This window comes from Arachis stenosperma, chromosome 2 (assembly GCF_014773155.1).
Source record: "Arachis stenosperma cultivar V10309 chromosome 2, arast.V10309.gnm1.PFL2, whole genome shotgun sequence".
NCBI classification, from domain to species: Eukaryota; Viridiplantae; Streptophyta; class Magnoliopsida; order Fabales; family Fabaceae; genus Arachis; species Arachis stenosperma.
The window spans coordinates 15,989,505-16,015,145 of NC_080378.1; the positions used below are offsets into that span (position 1 = coordinate 15,989,505).

Genomic DNA, 25,641 nt, shown 5'->3' on the forward strand with positions numbered 1-25,641 from the left:
TGTGTTATTTTAATTTTATTAAAAATTTGATGATCATGTTATTTGTAATTTTACATTGAATTTTTTCAAGATTTTATCATTTTTTAAATTTAAATTTAGTTTTTTATTTTTTATTTTTTATTTTATTAATTTGTATGAAATATGGAATGACTAAATTTTATATTTATTTGAAAAATTTTGATTTTCTTGCAAATAAGGTCAGGTTGAGAATTTTAGGGTGTGGGTAAAGTTAAGGTTGAAATATTCTCAACCTACGGATAAGATAGGATTGAGTTTTTTAAAAAAAAAAATTTAACCTATGGGTAGAGTTAGGATAGAGTCCAAATTCTACCTTACCCTACCCTACCCATTGTGTAACAACCCGATTTTAGGCAGGTCTGGATCACTGCCAGTCATCAGGTGTTAGTGTTACTTCCTAGTAGCCCTATAAAATCTAGATTCGATGATATTTACTACATATGAGCCTTTCGTACTAATGGAATCGCGTATGTTAACTTATTTTTATCATCATATGTTTTTCTTAACAAACCCGTTAGCAAAAATCATAAACATCATTAAAGATATACAATATAAAATAAATACCAAACTAACAGCGAAATCAAATGGCAACAAGATTACAAAAAAGCTTTCATACATATATACGGCTATGTTAGTTCATACAAACTTGACACGCTTAGCTATATATATACATACATATAGACTTATATACAACTGATAACTTTCCAAAATACCTGGTTCATACAGAAAATTCCTAAATTGGTACCCAGACCAACAAAGAAAAGAAAATATCAAGTTCTACCCTCAAAAAAATACTACAAAAGTGAGGGAAAGCAAAGTCTACGGAATAAAGATCATCTATCCTACATTCTTCTCACTATCGGGGCACAAGTCTACAGGCATCATATCAGGACTAGTCTCGAGTATTTCCTGTAGGGTCCAAAAACATATGCTCCTCCAGTACCCTTCTGAATATAACTTCAGTGGTGGCAGTCAAGTCGGAATCCTCCATCTGAGGGGAAAAGGAAAAGGAAGGGGTGAGAACCTATATGGTTCCCAGTAAGGCAACACCATGAAAACACGTCTCTCTCGTGAAACCTAGAGTTCTAGCTCTATTGTAATAACTCGCTTGCTAAATCCCTCGGCTACTTCTGTATCGCGGCTCTGACATAATTCTATCTTGCCATCTTCCGTTGGGGTTAATGCAGCTCCTTATGCTATTCTCTATGGCTATTATTCCTAGTTTTATTATCTTAATCTAAGCTTTGGAGAACTTGTGATTATACAATTTTAAATATAAACAGGAATCAGAGAATAGAAAATTAACAAAATGCAGATATCACGTAGCAGAAAGAATGAACAGTAAATAATCACAATCAAATGCACAAACAATTTATGATGCATGCCTATACTTAGTGCAGGCCATGAGCTCATGCGTCGGTTGTCTACCCGCAACCCGATGTTACTCGGGGAGAACCCCGAATATGATCTCTTTACCGTGTCAGTCAGGCACAATTATTATCATGGGCGAACCCATGTCAGTTAGGATATCTTGGCATCACGGTAAGAAACAGTGCTATCAGTTAGGCGAACATTCTTGCATTAGCAACCTCAGGCTATCAGTTAGGCGGGCACTTTTGCATTAGCAATTTGGCACAAGGCCATGCAACATACATTATGCTATCAGTTAGACGGACAGTCCCGCATTAGCAATCTTAGTCTATCAGTCAGGCGGGCACTTCCGCATTAGCACATTGGCACAAAGGCCCATTCAAACAAACAGTTCTCATAAATCATTATCCATTTATAATTTCTCATTTTCTTTCTTTTCATCATGCCTCCACATCACCTCATAAATATGTATACCGCCGCATCACCATAAAACTAACATACCTTCACATCACCATGTTACTAAGCATACCTCCGCATCACCTTTTAACTTTAAACCTTTCTAGGGACAACTTACATTCTTATTTATTTTCTTGAGTTATCTAGCCTATTACCTTCTTGGGCGACCAGTCTTCTATTTAATAATTAATATAACAAACGGACTTAGATTTGCACAAACTTTATGTCCACGTATTTGTATCAAAATTAAGTTTCATTTGGTTTAAGATTAAGAGAATTCCTATTTCCAGAACAAAAGTTATTGCCTATTTTGTTTAGAGAGATTTTTATTTGGTTAACCGGTAAACCTGTTAACTTCCAAAGTGCATAACTAATTTTCTAGAATAGCTATGGCTCTGAAATTTGAACTGAATGAGGTAGACACCATAGGATTTCATTTGGTTTTGGTTTCATCACAAAAGCTTTTCTACATCAGGAGATATCTATCCAGGAAATCACTACTCTAAGTTTGTAAATCCTGTTTAGCCATTAGTGAGCAGTAAAATGTTAAAGTCTATAACTTTTAATCCATAGCTTCTAAAATTATGAACTTTTGAGAGAACAAAATATACATCATGAGGGTTCCATCAAAACTAGTTGCACTCAATTTGGAGTTTAAGATCAATACCAGTAACTCAAACAAGTCATTGGAATTACCACACGAGTTTCAGAATTGCATGTCAATAAAACAGTGAACCTTCTATTTTGTAAATTACGTATTTAATTATATAAAAATGGGATTACCCCAAAATTTGGACACAATGTTCTTCACATACCAATATTTCTACTCTCTTTAGTTGTAACTCAAAAACTTATCAGAATCAAAAGTTGTGTAGGTTGGAAGTTGCTATTGGATTAATTCAAAAACAGATTTTTCAGCAGAAACTTTTTACTTTCAAATATTTTTATCTTTCAACCTACTCATCATAAGATTCTGAAATTTTGAGAGGATGATCTAACCTCATCAAGTATTACTAGAAAATTATTACATAATTTTTGAGTGGCTAGATTTTGCCAGAAATTGGCGGAATTCACTGCCTGATTTCAGTGACCATATCGACAGAATTTGGCTTAGGTTCTAACTAACCATTTGGTTTCCTAAGCTTCTTCTCATGATCTCTTAATCATCATCTATCTTTATCAAACATAATCTAACATCATAGCTAGCAGTAAATACTCATTATATCATCAACAAATATCATTCACATAAACTCAAACATACGATTACACTAGCCTAACCCCTACTTCGATGGAGTTCACCTTTCTTCAAGAAATCGGTTCTAGCTTTCTCTTTATCTCTTTGGTCAAGGCTCCTCCTTGAGCTGGGATTTTGGAAAGCCTTAAAAGAGGATGACAAAGAAGATCATGCTCAAGAAACTCCTAGAATCAAGATGGTGAGGTTGAAGATTACATTTGTAGCTTGATGAAGGCTTGATGAAGGTTGGAAAGTTAGGTTCCAAGTTCTTAATCTCCTCGGTTGTTCTCTCTTCCAATCACTCTCCCTTTTTAGCTTCTAATATCTCAAATTATCCTCCCTCTCTTGTTCTCTTGTTAAAGCTTCAGAAATGAGGGTGAGCATGTCTATTTATAGTGTGGTGAATGGTGTGGTACGTTGCTACCAAATCAAAGAAGGATGATACTTGTTCAATGGCATGTATCTCTTCATTAAATGCTTCCTAATGATTCATCACTCTTGGCCAAGTTGTGGCTGAGGTTTGGCCAGCAAAAGAAGAATGGAGGGAGTGGTTTAATTGTGGTTATGTGGCTAATCTTGAGAGAGTAGTTTGATTAAGAAAAAATCGGTTCAGTTTAAGTTCGGTTAGATTTTAATTAGGCTAAGTATTTCGGTTCTTTATTTTTTTTCTAGATAATCTTTCTAATGGCTTCATGAATTTAGATTGAAGATAACTTCCTTAAAGGTTTGGCCAAATTGCCGAAGAGAGGAAAGGAAATACCCGTAAGATTATCGTTTTTCAAATCGTATCGGTTTAACCAACCGGTAACTGAGAAATCAGCAGCAGAGAGTATCTCGACTCTAAATCAAATTTAGAATATTCTACTAAGCCAAAATTATTAAGAATAGCTAGTAGTAAAGATTCCATAGATGAATTTAATTCGACGGTCAAATTCATCGTTATCGGTACGGTTTTTGGCTTAAGACACGCTTTCATCTCTCACGGCATATCCATTATTTTCACTTATCAAGTCTAAATCCGCCTTATTATTTTATGATGAGGTGATTCGCAAATATTTATCGAATTTCTCATCATAGAATTTCAGAAATTAATTCTGTAAAAAATCGGAGTGTTATACATTGCCAGTCCTATGGCACACTAACTATACATTAGTAACCAGAAATTTATTCTTCTATATCAGTAATGTGACTTTTTTTTTCCTGGTTTTGTTTGAATTCTCCTATGGGATGGGTGGAGCAGGCCGGCAACGATTAAAAGCTGTGTAAAAGATATAAAAATTTGAAATTCAGTATTTGACTTTTGGTACGAAGACCATTGGAAGAATCAGTTAATTGCACTAGGACAAATAAAAATAAAAAATAAACTATCAATCATCATTATTATCAGTGTCTTATTGGGTATTTTATGTCTATCAAATCGAATTTTTATCTATTATTTTTTACATAACACATTAAATATAAAAAGAATTATAATTCGGTAACTAAAACAATCGTAAGAAATATAATTTAAAGAGATCAGGTTCGATGAAATGAATTTATATAAGAACTTTGGTACATTTGATTAACCAACAAGAAAGAAATGCCAATTAATTTATAAGGTGATGAATCTGTGATCATAAGTCAAAAGAATTAATGAATATATAATAGAATTTAATTTTGATGCAGTGTCAATATAAAATCGTTTTACATGTGCATCTAATTACATAATGCCATATTAGCAAATTGATCACGTGAATGGTCATCCAAAAAACGATTGTGATTGTACAACCGTACAAAACGTTTTATACTGTCAGTATATCAAAATTAAACTCTATATAATAATACACAACTTGTTTTAATTTGTTCTTCTATCTCTATTAATACAACTAACTCCCTCTCCATTTTTGCCTTAGTCTCATTCTCATAAAAGTTAATCTAAGGAAGAAATTAAATCATCAAAGGAGTGATGGAGAAACTCGTTTCAAGTTGGGGAAATAATGTTAAGGCTCTCCCTCATAATTACATATTTCCACCAGAATTAAGACCAGGAAACAACCTCAAAATCCTCTTCACCACCAATATACCTGTTATTGATCTCAGGGAACTTGAGAATCATCATCATAGATTTCAAACTATTCAAAAAATTATCAAGGCTTCTGAGGAGTTTGGATTCTTTCAGGTTTTATGCCAAGTCCTTTTCTTTCCTTAGCATAAATTATAAACCAATAAAGTATATTTTTTGTTCTTGATATTTGTAATCTTTTTGAAAAAAATTTTAGCGTTTAATTTCATTCAATTTTGTTCCAAACGTTTTAGATGGAGTTAATATCCAAGAATAATTTTAACATAAATTAAAAATATTAAGAACAAAATTAAATGAAATTCAACGTTAAGAATATTTTTTAAAAAATCTAAGAAATTAGAAATAAAAAGCATATTTTATCTATTATAAATAGATGATTATTTTTATTTATTTTAGTGTTACATATAGTGTTTTGATGGAAATATAATATATGGTATATTATTGAATTAGGTTATCAACCATGGGGTAGACATAAATCTAATGAAAGAAACAAGGAAAGTTATGAAGGAATTATTTGAGATGGGTGATGAGTATAAGCAAAAGCTGTATTCAGAAGATCCTTTGAAACCATGCAGATTATATACAAGTAGACCTACATATGCAACTGATGATAATCTTCATTTATGGAGAGACAGTTTTATCCATCCATGTCATCCTTTGGACCAATGGCAACATTTGTGGCCTCAAAATCCAACTAAGCACAGGTATATATGTAATCCTTTTTTTTTCCACTAAAATTATTGAACTCCTAATATTTAAAAAATATCATGATTATCCTGCCTATACTTTTAATTGCATATATTCTTTTGGATAGTTATTTATGTAATTAATATAAAAAGTAATTATTTTTACTAACATAATAATATTACATGATTAGATGCATACATAAAACTATTTTTTTAATGACAGTGAATTAAAATTAAATTCTAATATAAATATTTTACATCTCCAGCAAAATTGTTTCTGCCATGTAGAAATTACTTATGCTTCACACAAAAATATCATGAATTATATTATTGAATTAAATAAAAATATGCATATGAAATGTATAGTGTAAACTAAGATTTTGAAAATCGAACCAGTAGTTGAATTAGTAAAGTTAGAAGTTCAATTGTTCAAAAGTTTAACCAAAATTTAATTGGAGTTGAACTAAATATAATAAAATAATATATTTATATATAAATTATATAATTTTTTTAAAAAAAATTACTTTAATAATATTTATTATTTTAAATTAGTTAATCGTTAAAAAACTATACAGATTCGACTGATTAATCAATTTTTGACCTATTATTTTTTATTTTGATTAATTTGTTGCCAACCGATTTTTATCTTAGATAGAACCAATTTAATGATTGATTCTCAATTAATCAAGTCAAACGAGCCGGTTCGATTTGGTTTTTAGAATCGTGCAAACTCTCACACAAATAAATCTTTATATATATAATAATGTTTGCAGGGAGTATGTTGGGGCATGTTCAGTTGAAGTTAAAAAGCTGGCTTCAAGAATCTTGAGGTTGATTAGTGAAGGGGCTGGTTTGGAAATTGAATATTTTGAGAAAGGGGGGCTTAGTGGATCAATGTTGGTGTCATTGAATCATTACCCAGCATGCCCTGAGCCAAGTTTAACATTGGGAGTATCTAAGCACTCTGATCCTAACCTTATAACAATTTTATTACAAGATTATGTTTCTGGCCTTCAAGTTTTGCATAATGGACAATGGATTGCTGTTGAACCTCTTCCTGATGCATTTCTTGTCAATGTTGGCTTTCAATTACAGGTACACTAGCTGTACCTCTGAAATAATAGAAGAAAAATTATTTAGAATCTTCGCTTTTTCTTTTAATTATTCTTTAGAATAAAGTGACAAATAGATTTCTAAAAATTTACATTTCAGATAAATTAATTTTTGAAAAAAAAAAGTATACCAATGAAGTCCTCCACTATAGCACATGTGAATGTATTTTTAAGTTGGTCTCTTGATTCTCTATTATCATGGTAGAATGTGTTATTTAATTATTTTGAACATAACTTATCCACATTTATTATCTTAAACGACTTTATTAATACTTTTTTTTAAGGATTAATTTGTCCAAAATAATTAATTTGTCTAAAGTGTAATTTTTCAAAAAAAAAAAATTTATCACTTTATTTTATTCTTTATTATTTACTTTTAAAAATTCTCTAATAAGATGTCATGAATTATTTTTAAAAATTATAAATAACAACCCATAAAAATTACCAACCGATTCTATAGCTGAAAAAAACACACACAAGCACTTACTCTGAAATATTGTGATCTACCAAATTTGGTAGACATTATTATTATTATTATTATTATTATTATTATTATATTATTATTATTATTATTATTATTATTATTATTATTATTATTATTATTATTATTATTATTATTATTATTATTATTGAGATATGGATACTTACTTTGAATTACAGATAATAAGTAATGGGAGGCTACAGTGTTGTGATCACAGGGTTGTGACAAATTCAAGTGATGCTCGCACAACTGCTGCATTTTTTGTTGCACCTTTAGATGATTCTTTCATAGAGCCAGCACAAGCTTTCATTGATAAATATCATCCACCACTTTTCAAGTCTTTCAAATATAAGGATTTTAGGTCATATTACATTGCTGAGAAGGGTGATACTGAAGTGGTGATGGAATCATTTCTAGCTTAAAAAAATGTTATTTAACTATGAAATAATGTTCTGTTAAGAAAAAAAAGGGGGATGATTTAATAATCATGTAAATAATTAGTCCAAAAGAAAAAACAATAATAGATAAATGAAATATGTTGTATGAGAATTGTTTAGCAGTTTTTGCTTGTTATTATTAAATATATGGAATAACCATGCATTTGATAATGGTTAATAGTGTCTTTTTATTGATTGATCCAATTCAATAATCCATCCTTGGCAACTATATATTTCAAAGGTAGGGGGAAAATGTATTTTAAATAAATTTGATTTGTTATGTGGGACTTATAATATATATTCTTCTTATTTTTTGTATAATTGTCAAAATTAATTGTTTAAACAATATTCTTGTTAAAATTTGCATTATATAATATATGAGTAGCAGTGCTCAGTTATTGCATAACTTTTTCTTTTTCATTTTCTTCTTCAACAACACATTATATTAGCATGAAAAATAAAACAGAGTTTAATTTTGTTAAAGGATTTTTTTTAAGTATTAGAGTTTAATTTGTTTAAGTAAATATTATTATGTGGTTTAAAAAATAAAAAATCATATATGCAATTTTCAAAATTTTAAAATTAATAAATTTATTTTATCTAAAATTATATTAATTTAAAAAAAATTAAGATTAAGATGTGTAGATAAATTTTATATTATGTTTTGTGCAAATTGATATTGTTAGAATATCTGTTAGAATATTCTAATTAAAGAACAAATCATTGGGTATAAGAGAAAATCAAGGAAAATCAAATGTAATCAATTAGGATTATTTCTATATTTAGTTTCCTAATTACTCTATATTAAGAGAGCTATTGTAACCAAATAAAAGATAACCAAAAAAAAGACTTTTCTGATCCTACTCTCTCTATTCCTCTGTTGTTTTACTTATCCTAATCCTCGATACCATCGCAAGTTGGTATCAGAGCAGTGTTAGATCCTGGGCACTCAGCAAAAACAACAACATTGTTCCAATATCCCTTCAAACACCCAAAAATGTCATCCACAGATGACGAAACTAGCAACAACAGAAATCAGAGTAATTCCTCGACCATCACTGATGAGCTAACCTTGCAAATTGCAAATATGCTTCGTAATGGTCTAGGAGTTCAGCAAACACAGGCCAATCTTGACAATCTGTCAATTGGTTTCAAATTAAATGGAGACAATTATCCATTATGGGCAACCCTTATGAAGAAAGCTATTGGTGGTAGAGGAAAAAAAAGTCACTTGACAGGTGTTCCTCCGGCACCAGAGGAGACAGAACCCGCATATGAACAATGGGAACAGGCAGACCAAGCAGTCTTTACTTGGATTATTCAGAATATCGAGACAAATTTAATGAACAATGTCTCTCAGTTTCCTACCGCAAAGGCTCTATGGGAAGGATTGGCTACCACCTATGGAAGCGGGACAGATCCGGTGCAAATCTATGATTTACATCGAAAAGCAAACACACAGAAGCAGGGACAAGACACCCTAGAGGATTTCTGGAACAAATTACAAGCCATTTGGATGGCCATTGACAGGAGGCAACCTAACCCTATGCAGTGCACTACAGATATTGCAATTTTCAACAAAATTAAACAAGAGCAGAGACTATATCAGTTCCTAACAGGGATTGATGAGAAATTTGAAGCTATTAGAAGGGACCTTTTGATGCAAGAAAAGACCCCTTCAGTAGAGTCCGCCTACGCTGCCGTCCGGAGGGAGGCGGCCCGACTTCAGATCCTGAAGCCTACCACCAGCAGCGAAGGGAGCACATCATTAGGGGAGGTTGGAATCGGTTTAGTCGCGAGGAACAAACAGGGACAGGGACCGAGATGGAATCGCTCAGAAACAGCCGGCCGGCGTTCATCACAACGAGAGAAGGAAGATAAAAGTCACCTCCTTTGTACTCATTGCGGGATGAGGAAGCACACCAAGGAGACCTGTTTCAAAATCGTAGGCTACCCCGAGTGGTGGGAAGATCCCAAGCCAAAAAACCACAAGGCCGCCACTGCCGTGGGCAACCCACAGGCCGCCAGCAACAGCGGTGGTGACGCTGGAAGAGATAAGAGACAGAGTCACAAGCAATCCATGGGAGAGCTGCAGTCGCTCATGGAGGTAAGAGCAGAGGGGAAACCGCGCATGGAGAAGAAGAGAGCTCTGAAGAGAATGAGAACCCTAATGGGCTGTTTGGGCCAGATGACCCTAGTAAGTGGGTTGGTCTAAATAAAAGGGGCGATGAGTCCGTAGCCCAAACCCCTTTCATGGCCCAAATCTCTTCAAAAATTACAGGGCTCAGTTCTGTGAAGGCAGCCCAGTCAGAAAAAAATTCTGGCCCAAAAAAGGCTGATGAATGGATTTTTGATTGTGGAGCCACTGATACTATGACTCATGATCCTCATGATTTTGACAATCTTTCTACTCCTGTTAAGGCCCATATTGAGACAGCCAGTGGGGAATTAATTGCAGTTCAAGGAGGAGGATCAATTATGTTTTCAAAAAAATTAAAATTAAAAATTGTCTTTATGTCCCTGCACTATCCTCAAAATTACTCTCTGTTAGTCAAGTTACAAAGGAACTAAATTGTGTGGTTCTCATGTTCTCTACCTTTTGCCTTTTGCAGGACATTCATACGAAGGAGATCATTGGGCGTGGTACTGAACGTGGAGGTCTTTACTACGTTGATGAGGTTGCTCACAAGGGACATGCCATGCTTGCTCACGGAACGGCTACAAGGCAACTCTGGTTATGGCATAGACGCCTGGGACACCCCTCATTTGGGTACCTTAAGATTTTATTTCCTAGTCTTTTTTCGAGTAACACTGAACCCATTAAATGTGAGACTTGTATTCGGGCAAAGAATCATAGAGCTACTTACTCCCCGAGTAACACTAGAGTTAGTTCTGCTTTTTCATTAGTACATTCTGATGTATGGGGCCCAGAACCTAATTCCCATAACAATCAACTTCAGTATTTTGTATTATTTGTGGATGATTTCTCTCGAATGATGTGGGTATATTTTCTAAAAAACAAATCTGAAGTGCCTGATAAATTCTATGCTTTCTATCAAATGATTCACACTCAATTTGATAAAAAATTCAAGTGCTTCGATCAGATAATGGAGGGGAGTTTGTGAACAGATCCATGCAAGATTTCTTTAGGGAAAATGGTTTAATTCATCAAACATCGTGCCCAAATACACCCCAACAGAATGGTGTGGCAGAACGAAAAAATCGTAAGCTACTAGAGATGACTCGGGTCATGATGTTTGATGCACAGGTTCCAACACGTTTCTGACCTGAAGCTGTTGCTACCTCGACGTATCTTCTGAACAGGTTGCCCTCCCAGATCCTCCACCACAGAACACCCTTGCAGGTTTTGGCCACTCAGACAGTACTTCCTCCTGTCCAAACATTACCTCCAAGAGTTTTTGGGTGCTCTGTGTTTGTCCATATCCCTAAAGCTACCAGAACCAAGTTTGATCCATGTGCTGAGAAATGTGTCTTCATGGGGTATGCTACATACCAAAAGGGGTATCGTTGTTACAATCCTATCACTCGTCGTGTACATGTGACTATGGATTGTGATTTTCTTGAATCAGAATATTTCTTCAGCGACCAACTTGTTGTTCAGGGGGAGAAAACCAGTGAACCACCAAGTTGGTTAGTTAATCTTAGTTGCCACGAAACTGTTCCAAAAGAGCAAGTAGATGGCGCCACCGAGCATGCCTTTGACAATGTGGAAGAAACTAACACAACCAATGAGCCTCATTCTGAGAATGTTCAACAAAAGGTAAGTGACCTTCAATCTATTGAGTTATCTCCTGTTATGAATGAAGTCACTAACAATGACAGATTAGCTTCAAGACTTGAGGAACCAGAATCAGAGCCATTCACACTTCCTCCAAGAAGGAACAGAGGAGTACCTCCTGACAGATATTCCCCAGGACTTGTCTCTCGCAGTTCAAAGTATCCTATTAGGACAACCAGAGAAGGAGTGGCAGACGTTGCAAAAGCTTTTTTTACTTCCCTTCTAGCTGAAGATATTCCCAGAACAGTTCACGAAGCCAGTAAGAAGGGCGAGTGGCGAGAAGCTATGAAAGCAGAAATGGAGGCTCTAGAGAAAAATGGAACTTGGGAAAAGTGCATCTTGCCAGCAGAAAAGAAGCCGGTTGGGTGTCGGTGGGTTTTCACTATTAAACACAAAGCAGATGGTACCATTGAGAGGTATAAAGCAGGTTAGTAGCCAAAGGCTATACATAAACGTATGGCATTGACTACTCAGAAACCTTCTCACCAGTTGCAAAGATTGACACCATCAGAGTCCTTTTTTCAATAGCAGCAAATGAAGATTGGCCTCTCCATCAGTTTGACGTCAAGAATGCCTTTCTCCATGGGGAATTGAAAGAAGAAGTGTACATGGAAGCTCCTCCAGGATTCTCTGAAAAATTCCAGAAAAATGAAGTTTGCAAATTAAAAAAGGCTCTCTATGGACTCAAACAATCCCCACGTGCCTGGTTCGGAAGATTTACAGTGGCTATGAAAAGGTACGGGTACAAACAAAGTAACTCTGACCATACTTTATTTTTGAAAAAAGGGAAAATATGATCACATGCTTAATCATATATGTGGATGACATGATCATAACTGGGAGCGATATAGAAGAAATTGCAAGATTGAGAAGTAATCTATTCAAAGAATTTGAAATGAAGGATTTAGGAGGATTAAAGTACTTCTTGGGAATAGAGGTTCTACGCTCCAACAAAGGAATCTTTATTTCCCAAAGAAAGTATATTATGGATCTTCTTGCAGAAACAGGAATGGTCGATTGTAAGCCTGCAGATACTCCTATGCAGGTTAACCATGGGCTAAAGTTTGAGGAGGGTGCCAATCTGGCAGATAAAGAAAGGTACCAACGACTAGTTGGGAAATTGATTTATCTGTCACACACTCGGCCAGATATAGCATATGCAGTGGGAGTAATAAGCCAATTTATGCATCAACCTCAAGAAGATCATATGGAAGCTGCCATGAGGGTTATCCGATACCTGAAAGGGACACCAGGAAGTGGGATCATGTTCCAAAAGAATGGGCACTTAAACATTGAAGCATACACTGATGCTGACTGGGCTGGTAATCCAAATGATAGGAGATCCACATCAGGCTATTTTACTCTTGTGGGAGGTAACCTAGTGACATGGAGGAGTAAGAAACAGAAGGTGGTTGCCCTTTCAAGCGCAGAAGCTGAATTCCGGGGAATTGCCAAAGGGATAACTGAAATTTTGTGGATCAAAAAATTGATAACTGAAATTGGTTTTCTTCCAATACTACCAAGTCAATTAAGGTGTGATAATAAGGCAGCAATCAGTATCTCGGAGAATCCTGTACAACATGACAGAACCAAGCATGTTGAGGTGGACAGACACTTCATCAAGGAAAAGATTGAGGATGGTAGTATTGAGCTTCCATTTGTAAGGTCAGAAGATCAATGGGCAGACATTCTTACCAAAGCTGTCACAGCCAAAGCTTTTACTCGTGTTCTTAGCAAGCTCAGCATTGGTGATCCCACTGCTCAACTTGAGGGGAAGTGTTAGAATATCTGTTAGAATATTCTAATTAAAGAACAAATCATTGGGTATAAGAGAAAATCAAGGAAAATCAAATGTAATCAATTAGGATTATTTCTATATTTAGTTTCCTAATTACTCTATATTAAGAGAGCTATTGTAACCAAATAAAAGATAACCAAAAAAAAGACTTTTCTGATCCTACTCTCTCTATTCCTCTGATGTTTTACTTATCCTAATCCTCGATACCATCGCAAGAGATATGCATGATGAGGTGATTAGGAGAATAAATTTTTGTAGGTATATAATAATTAGAAGATATGTATAGCAAGATGTGTTTGTAGTGTGATAGAGAGAAGATCAAGTCAATAATCAAAATTGACCAAGATTTCAATTTAGTCTAGTAGTATAGCTTTTCTTCTTGTATCACCCACGACCTCTTAGGTAAGTATGGAGAGACTATACCATTTGAGCTATAACTCATTGACGGCTAGATTGTGTCTTTGCATATTAGGTATGGGAAAAGATTCATGATCATTTTGCAAAAACCTCCAAGATTCAAATCACTCAATTTCGAGCACAATTGCTATCAATCAAGAAAGGAGGAATGACAGCTTCAAAATATTTAAAAAGAATTCAACAAACTGTAGATTCTCTTGCTTTTTTTGGATTTAGTGTTTCTTTTGATGATGACATTGCTATAATTACACAAGGACTAAATGAAGATTATGCCTTGTTTTTATCTTCTGTTATGACTAAGGTTGATTCCATTACTCTTCCAGAAGTGGATTTAGGTTAACTATGCATAGTATTATTCATAAATTCTAATGCCCTCACACCCATCAATAAAATAGGAGGGCTGAGAGAAAATATAGGCACATTGTAGAGATTGGTATAGCTATATTAGCAAGAGCTTCTATCCCACTTATTTATTGGGATGATGCTTTTTTATTATCTGTTTATCTAATAAATAGACTCTCTTCACCTAATACTTTTAATGTCTCACTTTTTGAATTACTACCTAATCAAGCTCCTGATTACTCTTTTCTAAAAAATTTTAGTTGTGCATGTTATCCATTCTTAAGACTTTACAATGATACAAAATTCTCTTACAAATCACAATTATCTGTCTTTTTTGGGGTATGCACCTAATCACAATGGAATAAATGTTTAATAAAAACTGGTAAAATAATTATCACTCGACATGTTATTTTTTATGAAACTTCTTTTTCTTATCCTCAATTATTTCATACTACCTCTGCTCCTTACATTAACAATAAATTCTTTCAAACTTCTTTAAGTATTCCTCTTTTACCTGTACCTACTTCAATTTATATGGCCACTAATCATGATGTAGATTCATTGAACTCTAATAATGATCAACATTCCAATCAACAATCCTCACTTTTAAATTCTAATACTGATCCTACCCCTCAACCTAGTAATAATCATGATGTTCAACCCTCTAATACCAGTGATCCCAACTCTCTATTCCTATTTCAGGTAAAAAAAAAATCTCGTTACCTTCTGCTACACGTACCCAAAGTACTCATAATCAACACCCTATAGTCACTAGATCTAAGTCTGGAATTTATAAACCAAGAATATTAAGTGCACTTGCTTCCTCTTCAAGTACTAACCTTCAATGTCTATAAACACCTCCTACTTCAGTAAAGCAAGCATTACAGCTTCCACACTGGAAGAATGCAATGGTATCTGAACTTCAAAATTTAGAACAGACGCAAACTTGGTCTCTAGTTCATCCAAGTCCCAATTCTACTGTGATTGGTTCCAAATGGGTTTATGCCATTAAAAGAAACCTAAATGGCTCAGTAATGCACTATAAAGTTCGTCTTGTAGCTTTAGGGAATAATCAAATTGAAGGGCTGTATTTTACTGGAATATATAGTTCTGTAGTTAAACCTGCCACTATTAGAGTGGTTCTCACTCTTGCTCTTTCTATGAACTAGCTTATCAATCAATATGATTTTAACAATGCCTTTTTAAATGGCAAATTACAAGAAGTGGTATACATGAAGCAACCACCAGACTTTGATAATGGTGACTCTAATACTGTTTGCAAACTTCATAAAGCTATATATGGATTAAAACAAGCACCTCGTGCTTGGTACATTACATTATCTACAGCTTTAGGCAAATTCAGCTTCACTAGAACAAGGTCAGACCCTTTCTTATTCACTAAAAGAACTTCTTCTTCTATGATTTTTATATAGACAAAAGTACACTCAGATTTTCACACGGAGTACAGATGTACTCCTCAATTTTTTAATGAGTCATTTGCACACATGAATATAAAACTCCGTTGTCAATTCTACCCTTCCGTGGCCTGAGTAAATTTTCCGGCGATGGTGGAGGCCAGGTGTCACGGTATTGTATGATGTTGCCAATTTGAGGTGACATTGTAGAAAATAGGAATATTCATTATGAAATTTGTTGAAATAAATATAAGAAAAGGGAATAATGAAATCATTGTTCATCCTCTTCCTTCTCTAATTTCTTCGAACCATATGAACCCTAACACAGGGTGTAGACCTTTCATTGGCCTTGATGGCACATTCTTAAAGGGCTTCTATGGAGGACAGCTACTCACTGCAATAGGTCAAGATGCGAACAACCAAAATTTTCCAATTACTTATGCCGTGGTGGATTCAGAGATAACTGAAAATGGTTTTTGGAGCATTTACACAATGACTTGGGCAACTACAAGGTTCATGGTTGGAACTTCATTAGTGACCAACAAAAGGTATGCAATTAGTTGCTGTTAACATGGTTGAAACTTCAGTTGTATTAACGACTGACATATTAATTGAACAGGGTCTGATTCCGACTATGCAACAAGTTATGCCTGGAGTTTATCATCGCTTCTGTGCTATGCATATTTGGAATAATTTCACAAAGAGATAGAATGACAAGCAACTCAAAGGGGTAGTGTGGGAGTGTTGTCGAGCCGTGGAAGAATGATCCGAAGCAGTGGAAGAAAATCAGCTAGAACAATGGCTGCAACTCAAAATTAGTTGCTTTGGACAAAGGAGTTTTTTGGCTTTGGTGTTCTCATTTGGACCTGCAGATTTCTTATTGGAGTTTAAAAAATTGTTGTTATCATTTCCTGTGTGGCTGTGTTAGGGTTCATATGATTCGAAGAAATTAGAGAAGGAAGATGATGAACAGTGATTTCATTATTCCCTTTTCTTATATTTATTTCAACAACTTTCATAATGAATATTTCTATTTTCCACAGTGTCATCTCAAATTGGCCACATCATACGATATCGTGCCACCTGGCCTCCACCACTGCCGGAAAATTTACTCAGGCCACAGAAGGGTAGAATTGACAACGGAGTTTTATATTCATGTGTGCAAATGACTCATTAAAAAATTGAGGAGTACATCTGTCCACCGTGTGAAAATTCGGGTGTACTTTTGTCTATTTTTCCTTTAGTTTATGTTGATAATATACTGGTGACTAGTAATAATAAAAATGAAATCACTGCATTGATGCAGAAATTACATGGCATGTTTGCTTTGAAATCTATTGGCACTTTCAATTATTTTTTAGAAATTGAGGCCACTAAACTAAAATCTGGTGCATATCATTTATCTCAAACTAAATACATAAAATATGTGTTACACAAATCAAGCATGATTGATGCTAAGTCAGTCCCAACACCTGTGATTACTTCAAAAAAATTCTCTAAACATGGTGCTGAATATTATTCTGATCCTACTCACTATCTTTCTATAGTACGGGCTCTGCAATACTACACCTTTACTAGACCTGAGATAGCATTCTCAATAAATAAGGTAAGCCAATTTATGCAAAGACCTTTGTTCAGCCACTGGAGATCAGTAAAAAGGATCTTTCGATATCTAGCTGGTACAACTGAGCAAGGTCTTCTTTTTCATCCATCTACTAATCTTCGAATCTTTGGTTTTGCAGATGCTGATTGGTCCTCTGATGTTGGTGATAGGAGATCCGCTTCAAGCTATTGTATCTTCTTAGGCACTAATCTGGTTGCTTGGTCAAAAAGAAAACAACATGTAGTCAGCCATTTCAGTACAGAATCTGAATACAGGAGTGTGGCAGCAGCTACAACTGAGATTATTTGGTTACAAAATCTCCTATCTGAGCTTGGTTTTCAACATTTTGGAGTTTCTACCATTTATTGTGACAATGCTAGTGCTTTTCAATTATCTGTCAATCCCGTTATACACAGCAGAACCAAGCATTTCGAGTTTAATATTCATTTTGTAAGAGACTTGGTTAACCAACATCAGCTCCACATTGTTTAGATACCTGGTGTAGAAAAAATTGGAGACCTTTTTACTAAGCCGTTATCTGTTTTCTCCTTTAATCGGTTCTTGAACAAACTTAAGCTCACTCCAAGAGTGTCCTTGAATTTGAGGGAGGATGATAGAGAGAAGACCAAGTCAATAATTAAGATTGACTAAGATTTTAATTTAGTCGCTGAATCAGTTAGCAAAACAAAATGCAATTACATAAGTTAGTCTAGTAGTATAGCTTTTCCTCTTGTATAAATACTGATTGAGCTTGTTTTGGAAAGGGACTTTTTGATAATCATTCATTCAATACAAACACATACATAATTTTATGATTCATTAGGAACAGAACTTAGGATTTTCTTTTACTTTTTTCTCATAGTGTTTATTGATGAACATTAATTATAAAATTATGTTTTTTTTAGAGTACAAATTTGGTAACAATATAAATTCTTATAATTTCGGTAAACTTAACAACATTTCTTGATACATTTTAAGAGTTTATAAATTTGCAAGGAATTATATTATATCCCTAATTTTATACAAAATAATTCAAAATATAAAGTTTTAAATTAAAATATAATTAATTAAAGTTCAAATTAGTTTAAAGTGGAATAAGAGAGGTTATAAGTTATAACTTGTTTTAAACTAATATCAATTAATTGAATAAAGTGGGATAAGAAAAAAAAGTTATGTATTATTTACACTTTAATTTAAAATATTATATTTTTAAACTATAAATAAATTTTTCTAATATTTAGATTTTAATATTTAAAATTATTTCTCTAATTTATATATATTTCTAATAGATCGGGATATAAAATTTAAATATTTTCGTAAACTATTACCGTCTATTGCCATTTATGTGTTGAAGTTGTTTTTTCATAAACTATTACTCCATCTAATATGAGCTTAATTAATTTCGAGTTAAATCTCAAAGTGATCCCTAAAGTTGTATTTGAATCTCATAGTGGTTATTCAAATAAATAGTTACCTATTTTCATCCCTAAAATTGTACTCTGGAATCAAAGAGCAATTTCTGTCCATGAGGCGCCATAGGAAAATTGATCTGGACTAATTTCTGACATGTTGGAAAACTCTAAACGACGCAGTATTTGTTTTGGCGCGTAAATATTGTGAAATAATGTCGTTTCATTTGCAAAGTGCTTTCAATAACCCCTCCCTCAATGTTAAACCAACATATCACTATCACTCAAAACACAAACAGAATCTTTTCTTCTTCCCGTTACTTTTCATTAACATTGGTGCGATTACTCTAACTACAGCGATTTCTTTCGAAAATGATTGCTTTACAAGGTCAGATTTGCCATCTGCATCATTCAGAGAGTGCGTGCGCTGAAAATTAGTTTCTTTAAAAGAGGTAAGCAAAAAAAAAAGTAAAAATAGAAGATACTCTGTTTTTTCTTATTGTTAATTTAATTTTTTTTAGTAGTTAAATATAATCAATTGTGGTTTAATGTGTGGGTATGTATGTTGGCATTCTGCACTCTTTATTAGGATTTGATTGGAACTAACTTTCTGTTGGTGGGTCCCCAACTAAGTGGGGCCTACATATCATAAAAAAAGAAATAAAACAAAGAATGAAAGAAAGTGGCGTATAAGCCACGGAGGGAGAGTGAACGAGAGGCTGTTCTCTCATTGACAAACAAAAAGAAAAAAAGGAACAGTGCGGCGTCGAAGAGAAGAGAAAATTGGGGGAAAAGAGCAAAGCTATTTTTATCCGATTGAACTGGTAAACTTGCTCCATTTCTTATGAAATTTTAGTATGTTATTCCTGGTGTAGAGATGAACATTAGGATATAACTTGCTAGTTGTATTGCCTTCTCTTTTGCCTGATTTGAGATACCCACTTTTGTGGAGAGTTTATGTTGATTCCATCAGTTTTGATGATGTATTTTGTCGATTGTTGAGATGCCCTAGTATCACTAAGAAGATTGTTTTTGTATCCATTATTCTGATAGTGAAAGATTTTTCTGGACTAGGTCCCGTGAATTTTTTGTCCCTCTTTTGGGAGTTTTTCCACGTTAAAATTCTGGTGTCTGATTATTTAATTTCTGTCATTATATTTTGCTGGTTGGAATATCTTTAGTATTGCCCATTTAATTGCACATGTTATGGAAAAATTATTTTTGGTGCTGATTAAATGGAGGAAAATACTCATGGACCGAATATGGTCAAATTGAATTCCCAAAATTATTTAATTTGGAAGACCCTCATGGAAGATATGTTGTATAGTAAGGACTTGTATGATCCTGTGGAGGGGGATAAATCCAAAGGTACTAAATCCGATGCTGAATGGAAGAAGCTGAATCAGAAGACAGTTGCTTTGATTAGGCAGTGGCTTGATCTTAGCGTGTATCCACATGTTGACACCAAAATGAATGCTGAGAAGATGTGGAACAAATTGAAGGAGTTATATGAGAGGAAGAATGTGCAAAACAAAGCATTCTTGATTAGGAAACTTGTCAATATGAAGTACACTGAAGGTAAATCAATGCCGGAGCACTTGAGCATTTTTCAGGAGACAGTGAACCAACTGACAAATAATGAAATCACTTTGAATGATGAGTTGCAAGCCTTGTTGTTGTTGAGCTCTTTGCCTGATAGTTGAAAAGTTCTGGTTGTGACACTGACTAACTCAGCTCCAAATGGGAAGTTAACATTAGCATTGGTTAAAGAGAGCATGTTGAATGAAGAAGTCAGAAGAAGAGAGCGAGGTTTGACTAATGCCTCCTCCCAGTCAGAAGCACTTGTTTCAGAGTCACGGGGGAGAAGTCAAAGTAGAAAACCTCATAGTTCTGACAGGTCAGAGAGTCGAAGCAAGTCAAGAGAAAAGTACAAGCTAAGAAAGGAGTTCATTTGTCACCATTGTGGCAATTTGGGGCATATCGAGAGGTATTGTAGGCTCTTGAAAAGAGAATAATCAAGGGAAAGAAATGAAGACAAAGGTAAAGATAGTGATAAAGAAACTGCTGCTATTGTTTATGAAGATGTTCTTATCACTTATTAAAATTATGTGAATCTTGTCTGTGACGATTCCACTTGGACTATGGACTCTGGTGCCTCAGGTCATGTCACTCCGAGGCATGAATTTTTTACTTCTTATACTGCTAGAAATTTTGGCAATATCAAATTGAGAGATAAAGGAGTGTGTGACATCATTGGTATGGGTGATTTGTGGCTTGAAACTAACATGGGATGTAAGTTGCAGTTGAAGAATTTTAAGCATGCGCCATATATGCAGTTCAATCTCATTTCAGTGAAGGCATTGGATTAAGAAGGGTATTGCACTTCCTTTGGTAGTGGAAAATGCAAGATTACCAAAGGGGTTCTCATTGTTGCTAGAGAAGACAATAGTCTCACTACTCTCTACCGGTTGCAAGCAAAGTTGTGCAAAGAAGATGTGAATGTTGCTGATGATTCTTCTTCTAATTTGTGGCATATACGTCTTGGTCACTTGAGCGAGAAAGTTGAAAGGTACAACTTTAAATACTTGCACTCATTGTTTTGTTGGAAAGCATGCTAGAGTATCATTTCATAATTCTGGACCTCATAGGAGATCACATGTTCTAGATTTAGTTCACACTGATGTTTGCACTATAGATGCTAAGACACTAGGTGGTGCATCATATTTTGTTATGCTAAGACACTAGGTGGTGCATCATATTTTGTTACTTTTATTGATGATTATTCTCGAAAAGTGTGGGCTTTTGTTTTAAAATCTAAAGACCAGGTGCTCGAAATCTTCAAACACTTTCATGCAAGTGTTGAAAGAGAAACAGGAAGGAAATTGAAATGTGTTCGAGCAGATAATGGTGGTGAATACAGGGGGTCCATTTGAAGAGTATTGTAAAGGACATGGGATCAAACTTGAGAAGACGGTTCCTAATACTCCTCAACATAATGAAGTTACTGAGAGAATGAATCGTACTATCAACGATAGAGTTAGGTGTATGCTCTCTCACGCAAAGTTGCCTAAATCTTTTTGGGGTGAAGTGATAAGGACTGCAGTAGATTTGATCAACCTTTCTTCTTTAGTTCCACTGAATGGTGATGTTCCAGAGAAAGTTTGGAGAGGGAAAGATGTCTCTTATAGTCACTTGCGAGTGTTTGGCTACAGAGCTTTTGTTCACATTCCAAGAGATGAAAGGTCTAAACTTGATGGAAAGTCAAAGCAGTGTATCTTCATGGGTTATGGTCATGAAGACTTTGGTTATAGATTATAGGATCCGGTGAGCAAGAAGATAATTAGAAGCCGAGATGTGATTTTTCTTGAAGACCAAACTACTGAAGATCTTGAGAAGACAGATAAGCCAACAGTAACTGTTAGACGTTCTGCTGATGATGAACCTGGTTCTTTCACTAGACCTCTTGTTAATGGGGGAGATGTACAAGTTGACAATGATGGTGATGATTTACATGATGAACCTACACCTCAACCTGAGGTGCCAGATGTTAAAGTTCCACCTGAACCACCAGTTGAGCCTGAATCGAAAAGATCTACTATAGAGCGTCATCCTTCTCAGAAATACTCTCCTCATGAGTATGTGATGAACACTGAGACTGGGGAGCCAAAGAGTTACTAGGAAGCTATGTCTGATGAGCATAAGGAAGATTGGTTGAAGGCTATGGAAGAAGAAATGAAATCCTTGCATGAGAATCATACTTTTGAATTGGTGAAGTTGCCAAAGAGTAAGAGAGCATTCAAGAATAAATGGGTGTTCAAATTGAAAGCAGATGAAAATATCTCACGACCAAGGTACAAAGCTCGATTGGTTGTGAAAGGCTTTGAGCAAAAGAAAGGTATTGATTTTGAGGAGATTTTCTCTCCAGTTGTAAAGATGTCCTCTATTCGAGTTGTGCTTGGATTAACGGCTAGTTTGAATTTAGAGGTTGAGCAGCTTAATGTGAAGACTGCATTCCTTCACGGTGACATAAATAAAAAAATTTATATGGAGCAACCAGAGGGTTTCGAGGTTAAAAGAAAGGAGCACCTTGTATGCAAGTTGAAGAAGAGCTTATATGGGTTGAAGCAAGCGCCAAGGCAGTGGTACACGAAGTTTGATCCTTCATGGAAGGTCATGGGTATAGTAAGACTTCTTCTTATCATTGTGTCTATGTTAAGAAATTCTTTGATGATGATTTTATAATTCTCTTACTTTATGTTGATGACATGTTGATTGTTGGTCATGACACTAAGAAGATTGAAAGTCTTAAGAAAGACTTGAACAGATCCTTTGCTATGAAGGATTTGGGTCCTGCAAAGAAAATCCTTGGTATGAGTATCACTCGTGACAGAAAGAATGGAAAACTGTGGTTGTCGCAGCAGAAGTACATTGAGAAGGTTTTAGAGAGGTTTAGCATGAGTAATTCTAAACCTGTTAGTACTCCACTTGCTAGTCATTTCAAGCTGAGTTCGCAGCAATGTCTTACAAGTGAGAAAGAGAAAGCAAAAATGAAGAAGATTCCATATGCATCTGTAGTTGGCAGTTTGATGTATGCTATGATTTGCACTAGGCCGGATATTGCTCATGTCGTTGGAGTTGTTAGTTGGTTTCTCTCTAATCCTGGCAAGGAATACTAGCAAGCAGTGAAGTAGATTCTCAGATACCTTAATGGTACTTCCAAAGTTTGTTTATGCTTTGGAAGTGGCCAACCTGTGTTGGATGGTTACATAGATACGGATATGGCTTGGGATCTTGATTCAAGGAAGTCTACTTCTGGTTATATGATGACTTTTGCAGGGGGAGCTGTGTCGTGGCAATCTCGACTTCAGAAATGTGTTGCTTTGTCTACTACAGAGGCAGAATACATTGCTGTTGTTGAAGCTTCTAAGGAACTCTTGTGAATGAAGAAATTTCTACAAGAGTTAGGCATTAGTCAAGAGAAGTTTGTGTTATTTTGTGATAGTCAGAGTGCTATCATCTCAGCAAGAATCCTATGTTTCATTCCAGATCGAAGCACATAGAGGTGAGGTATCATTGGATACGTCAAGCGCTTGAGATGAAGTCATATGCACTTGAGAAGATCCATACTGATGATAATGGTTCAGATATAATGACTAAGTGTTTACCTGCAGTGAAGTTTGATTTCTGCAAAGAGAAGGCGGACTTGGTGGAGCAGCCTATCCCCACTTGAGTTGGTGATGGGGAGATTTGTTGGTGGGTCCCCAACTAAGTGGGGCCCACATATTATAAAAAAAGAAATAAAACAAAGAATGAAAGAAAGTGGCGTATAAGCCACGGAGGGAGAGTGAACGAGAGGCTGTTCTCTCATTGACAAACAAAAAGAAAAAAAAGGAACAGTGCGGCGTCGAAGAGAAGAGAAAATTGGGGGAAAAGAGCAAAGCTATTTTTATCCGATTGAACTGGTAAACTTGCTCCATTTCTTATGAAATTTTAGTATGTTATTCCTGGTGTAGAGATGAACATTAGGATATAACTTGCTAGTTGTATTGCCTTCTCTTTTGCCTGATTTGAGATACCCACTTTTGTGGAGAGTTTATGTTGATTCCATCAGTTTTGATGATGTATTTTGTCGATTGTTGAGATGCCCTAGTATCACTAAGAAGATTGTTTTTGTATCCATTATTCTGATAGTGAAAGATTTTTCTGGACTAGGTCCCGTGAATTTTTTGTCCCTCTTTTGGGAGTTTTTCCACGTTAAAATTCTGGTGTCTAATTATTTAATTTCTGTCATTATATTTTGCTGGTTGGAATATCTTTAGTATTGCCCATTTAATTGCACAGGTTATGGAAAAATTATTTTTGGTGCTTCCGCTGTTAGACAGGTTCTTGTTTGAACCTTTTGTTGAGTTTTCCCAACACTTTCTTAGTGAATAGGATATAAATTTTTCAATGATTAAGGGTTGTTTGTTATGGTTGAGACTTATTTTATCACTATAGTTTGATTTTGACATTTTCAATGAGTAAGGGTTGTTCTACATTCTTTGTCTCTCTACTTTGTTTAGACTATTTGCTTTGTATATATACTTCTTAATTAGGATCCTACTGTTGAGGTTCTATGAGGTTTATATTTTGCCAATTTTGACATACTTGGTGATTAGTATTTTAGTTCTATAAAATCTTTTTTAAATGTGTCTTTTACATTATGAATATGAATTATGAACTTATATTTGATTTGGTTTTATTTTATTCCATAATATACAAGTAAGAGTAATGTGAAGCACTGCCCATTTTTTTTATAAACCAGAAATATTTATAGGAACATAATGTATATATACACATCTCATTTATTTTTAGCAAGATACAATTGCCTAAATTGCCTATTTCACTTTAAAAACGAAATAGCTATAATAACCAATAACATGCATACAAACAAGTGAACAACAGAGTCCTACCTATTTTTAAAACCCTAACTTCAGACTCAAGATTTTTAAATTTTTAAACAATCTTCATCTTCTATTCTTCATTGTCAATTAAAGAACCTGCTCTGCCATTAATTATTGTCACATTTTTCTGAATTTTATCTGCCCACAGAAACAGCCCATAGCACCTCTTACCTATAGTCTACACCCGCGTCAAAAAAAAAATAGAAGTAAATGAAATAAGTTTATATCCATGAACACAACAAATAAAAATAACCACTTATATTTTGGGCAACCAAAGATGGACCTCTCTAAGTTAGTATCAGTCCCTGATTATCGCAAAATCAGTCGCAACCCGCACCCACACTAATATGACAAACGCGACTCCCTATTTTTGATGGTTCTCCTAGCAATGCTTCTATTGGAGCTCTCAACCACGTTATTTGCGCTACCCATCATCATTTCAATTTGGAGATGAAGAATAGAATAATCTTGCATAAGTGCAAAACACATGACCAGTAATGAAGAAGAAAAATTCTGGTTATAATGAAGCTAATTTGGGGATTAGAATTTTTAAATTTA

The 25,641-nt window shown here is 34.7% G+C and overlaps 2 protein-coding genes across 2 annotated transcripts; both read left to right on the forward strand.

The window, feature by feature from the left end:
- Positions 1-4,975: 4,975 nt before the first annotated feature.
- LOC130962139 (protein DOWNY MILDEW RESISTANCE 6-like) lies at positions 4,976-7,961 on the forward strand. The gene is made up of 4 exons (XM_057888239.1): positions 4,976-5,237; positions 5,592-5,845; positions 6,601-6,922; positions 7,600-7,961. Exons 1-4 carry the CDS (start codon positions 5,025-5,027, stop codon positions 7,840-7,842), a joined length of 1,032 nt encoding a protein of 343 aa, XP_057744222.1. The 5' UTR covers positions 4,976-5,024; the 3' UTR covers positions 7,843-7,961.
- Positions 7,962-15,940: 7,979 nt separating this feature from the next.
- On the forward strand, positions 15,941-17,723 carry LOC130962636 (uncharacterized mitochondrial protein AtMg00810-like). Its single transcript, XM_057888823.1, has 4 exons — positions 15,941-16,147; positions 16,248-16,299; positions 16,672-16,755; positions 16,873-17,723. Exons 1-4 carry the CDS (start codon positions 15,941-15,943, stop codon positions 17,721-17,723), a joined length of 1,194 nt encoding a protein of 397 aa, XP_057744806.1.
- The last annotated feature ends 7,918 nt before the right edge of the window (positions 17,724-25,641 follow it).